General features: G+C 52.0%; 1 protein-coding gene across 1 annotated transcript; it reads right to left on the bottom strand.

The window, feature by feature from the left end:
• Nucleotides 1-2,041: 2,041 nt before the first annotated feature.
• On the bottom strand, nt 2,042-3,700 carry LOC121441118 (bromodomain-containing protein 4-like). The gene has a single exon (XM_041642253.1). It carries the CDS (start codon nt 3,698-3,700, stop codon nt 2,042-2,044), a length of 1,659 nt encoding a protein of 552 aa, XP_041498187.1.
• Nucleotides 3,701-4,043: the final 343 nt, after the last annotated feature.

Raw genomic sequence — 4,043 nt, 5'->3', positions numbered from 1 at the left:
GCTTTTGCTTCTGTAAACTTGCTTCTTGTTGACACCCATGCTAAGAGGGGAAACCATTCATGCCCCCGCCTCATTCCAGTCGATCGATAACCACGCTTTTGCTTCTGTAAACTTGCTTTTTGCTCTTCCCTATAAAAAGCCTGCCCTCCAGTTGGCAGGTGCGCAAATCTTCCGAGAGATCTTGCTGCCCACAGGTACCTGTGTCTACTCAATAAACCTCTTGCGATTTGCATCCCTGTGGTCTCGGCCTGTTCCTTGGCGTTGGGGAGGTCTCCTCCCGAAAAGAGGTCCTCGTCGAGGGTCTTTCATTTGCGTGCATTGGAGAGCCAGCGGTCTGGAGGCTGTTTGACCAGAGCCTCCATCGCATGGGGCGCCAGGACAGTCAATGGCTGGCCCAGAGTCAGTTTACCCGCGTCCTTGGTGAGGACTGCAATAGCTGCTACCATTCGCAGGCAGGGCGGCCACCCTGAAGCTACTGGGTCAAGTTTCTTTGAGAGGTAAGCTACAGGACGCCTCCAAGGGCCCAGTTTTTGAGTTAGGACCCCTTTAGCATAACCCTGTTTTTCATCCATGAACAAATCGAAAGACTTGGTAATGTCAGGGAGGCCCAGAGCAGGGGAGGCTAACAAGGCTTTCTTAATGTTTTCGAAAGCCCTCTGCTGGTCCTCCCCCCAATCAAACATTGTTCCTTGTTTAGTTAATGGATACAAGGGTGCAGCCAGCTCTGCAAACCCTGGGATCCTGAGGCGGCAGTATCCCGCTGTTCCCAGGAACTCTCTTAGCTGGCGGGGGTTCCGAGGGGCAGGAATGTTAGTGATGGTTTGTTTGCGCGCCTCGGTCAGCCATCTCTGTCCATCTTTCAATTGATAACCTAGGTAAATGACTTGCTTCTGGCATATCTGAGCCTTCCTGGCTGATGCCCGATAGCCTGCTTGTCCCAATGTCTGTAGGAGGGCCTTTGTACCCTCCTGACATTCTTTCTCCGAAGCAGCTGCCAGAAGGAGGTCATTTATGTATTGGAGCAATGTCAGGGCAGGGTACTGAACCCGAAAGTCTGCCAGGTCCCGGTGTAAGGCCTCATCAAAGAGGGTCGGGCTGTTCTTGAACCCCTGGGGAAGCCGTGTCCAGGTCAATTGACCCGAAAGTCCAAGATCTGGGTCATTCCATTCAAAGGCAAAAAGGGACTGGCTCTCCGGGTGCAGCCGCAAGCAAAAGAAAGCATCCTTTAAATCTAATACGGTATACCAAGCGTGGGATGGCGGCAGAGTGCTCAATAGGTTGTAGGGGTTGGGGACCGTGGGGTGTATGTCCTCCACCCTTTTGTTGACCTCCCTCAAATCCTGCACTGGCCGGTAGTCCCCAGTCCCCGGTTTCTTTACTGGTAAAAGGGGGGTATTCCATGGTGACCGGCAGGGAATGAGAATGCCCTGATCCAGCAGTCTTTTTATGTGGGGCCTTATGCCATGATATGCTTCATGGGACATGGGGTACTGCTTGATTGAAACAGGAGTAGCTGTTGCCTTCAATTGAATGATGAGTGGAGGTTGTTGTATAGCCATCCCCATTCCCCCAGTCTCTGCCCATGCCAATGGAAAGTCATTGAGCCAAGGGGCCATGTCAATTGTCTGTTGCCCCGGGGGCTCGTAAAGTCTATATTCATCCTCCAGCTGGAGGGTCAAAATTTGGAGGGGACCTCCATCTGGGCCCGTTATCTTAGCCCCTGTGTCCTCAAAATGAATTTGGGCCCTTAGCTTGGTGAGGAGGTCTCTACCCAACAAGGGATAGGGACAGTCTGGAACATGCAGAAAGGAGTGCATCACCTTACCAGTAGCCAGCTGAACCTTCCGATTAGTTGTCCATCGATATCTCTTGCCACCAGTGGCTCCTTGGACCCAAGCAGATCGTTCGCTGAGTGGCCCTGAAGTCTGAGTCAGGACTGAATGCTGGGCCCCGGTGTCTACCAGGAAGGTAACTGGTTGCCTCCCGATATCAAGAGTTATCCTGGGCTCGGGGGGGGGGGGGGCTCCTGGCCCTGAATTCCCTAATCCTCTAAGGTGAGGAGGGAGGTTTGGGGCCTGGGCTTCCTAGGTCCTTTGTTCCTCCTGGGGCAATCCTTAATCCAGTGTCCTCGTTCTTTACAATAGGAGCATTGGTCTCTGTCCACCTTGGCCCGAGGCCGTTCTCCCTCTCTGTCTCCCTCTCTATTCTGTCCCTGAACCACGGTGGCCAACACCCTAGTTAATTCCTTGTTTCTCCTCTTGTCTCTTTCATCCTCCCGATCTTTCATTCTCTGCCATAATCTTTCCTCTTTTTCTTCTGGAGTCTCTCTCTTATTGAAAATCTTCTCTGCCTCTTTTAGTAAGTCTTGTATAGTATATCCCTGGAGACTCTCAAGCCTCTGCAATTTGCTTCTAATATCCGGACTAGACTGCCAGATGAAAGACATGGATACACTTGTAGCTTGCCCTGGATCTTCAGGGTCATAGGGGGTATACATCCTATAAGCATCCTTGAGCCTTTCTAAGAAGGCTGAGGGCGTCTCTTCATTTCCCTGTATTACTTGCTTAACCTGGGCCAAATTGGTGGGGCGGCGTGCTGCCCCTCGGAGACCCACGATTAGCAACTGGCAATAGAGGCGTAGGTGTCCCCTACATGCAGCTGTAGTGAAATCCCAGTCAGGTCGCGTCAGAGGGAAGGCCTCGTCAATTTCGTTAGGCAAAAGGGTTGGGCTCCCATTGTCGCCTGGGACATTTTTCCGAGCCTCCAAAAAGACTCTTTGCTTTTCCTCCGAGTTCAGCAGGGTTTGCAAGAGTTGCTGGCAATCATCCCAAGTGGGCTGGTGGGTGACTAAAATAGACTCAATCAGGTTAGTCAGTGTTATTGGATCTTTGGAGAATGGGGGGTTATGGTGTTTCCAATAGTATAGATCTGAGGCAGAGAATGGCCAGTATTGCTGTCGGCCGTTTGGGCCCTCTCTCAAGGGTAGGGCATGAGCAGTGGAATCAGGGGGTGGTTCGCGCCTTCCCCGGAGTCTTCCTGCCATGGGTGAAGGGGCTGGGGAGACTTGTGCAGGCTGTCCACCTGCTGCTGCAGTCCCTGGCCCATCCGGACTCTCTGGATCCTCTGGATCTGCATAAGGAGGGGGTTCTTCTGATAGAAGGTCAGTGAGGGGAGAGTCAGGGTTCGGAGGAAGGACGGGAGGGGGCGCAGGGGTAGGTTTCGGAGGTTTTTCTTCGGGAACCTTCTCCTTAAAAATGATGGGGTATAGGGAAGAAGAGGGTGGGGCAGGGGAAGGTGCAGGAGGAAGAGGCACAAGTGGTTGGCTCTCCTGGGGAGGGGGAGCCTTAGGGGCTGTAGGGGTAAGAGAAGGTTGGGGTTTGTTGGAGATGTTAGAGATGACAAAGGGCTGGACCCATAGGGGCGGGTCACGTGCCAAACTTTCCCAGGTAACAATGTAGGCGCGTTGGTCCGGGTGTCCATGTGGTCCTGGGCTGAACACTTTTGCCTTAACCTGGGAAATAATATTGAGATTGAAAGTGCCGTCTCTTGGCCATTCTGATTCAACAGTAGGCCACTTGGACGAACAAAAGATCACCCATTTCTTCTTTCGAACATCGACTGACAGGTTGTCGGCTCGGGCGCAGACGTCAGGCCAGTGGTCTAAAGTAAGGCTCAATGGGGTGGTTAGGGTTTGTCCCATCTTCTCGAAGAGAAGGGAACCAAATATAAAAACAAAAAAACAAAAAACACACACACACAAAGACAGAGACAGAACAGATGCTGACAGAACAGACAGAGACAGAACAGACGCTGACAGAACAGACAGAGACAGAACAGACGCTGACAGAACAGACAGAGACAGAACAGACGCTGACAGAACAGACAGAGACAGAACAGACGCTGACAGAACAGACAGAGACAGAACAGACGCTGACAGAACAGACAGAGACAGAACAGATGCTGACAGAACAGACAGAGACAGAACAGACGCTGACAGAACAGACAGAGACAGAACAGATGCTGACAGAACAGACAGAGACAGA

This window comes from Microtus oregoni, unplaced genomic scaffold (assembly GCF_018167655.1).
Source record: "Microtus oregoni isolate MIOR12 unplaced genomic scaffold, Mior012 000073F_ref0000255, whole genome shotgun sequence".
Lineage (NCBI taxonomy): Eukaryota > Metazoa > Chordata > Mammalia > Rodentia > Cricetidae > Microtus > Microtus oregoni.
This window is presented reverse-complemented; position numbering and strand designations above follow the sequence as displayed.

Bases quoted from the DNA above. Each gene is read 5' to 3' on its own strand.
- LOC121441118 (XM_041642253.1), bottom strand. From the start codon at position 3,700: ATGGGACAAACCCTAACCACCCCATTGAGCCTTACTTTAGACCACTGG.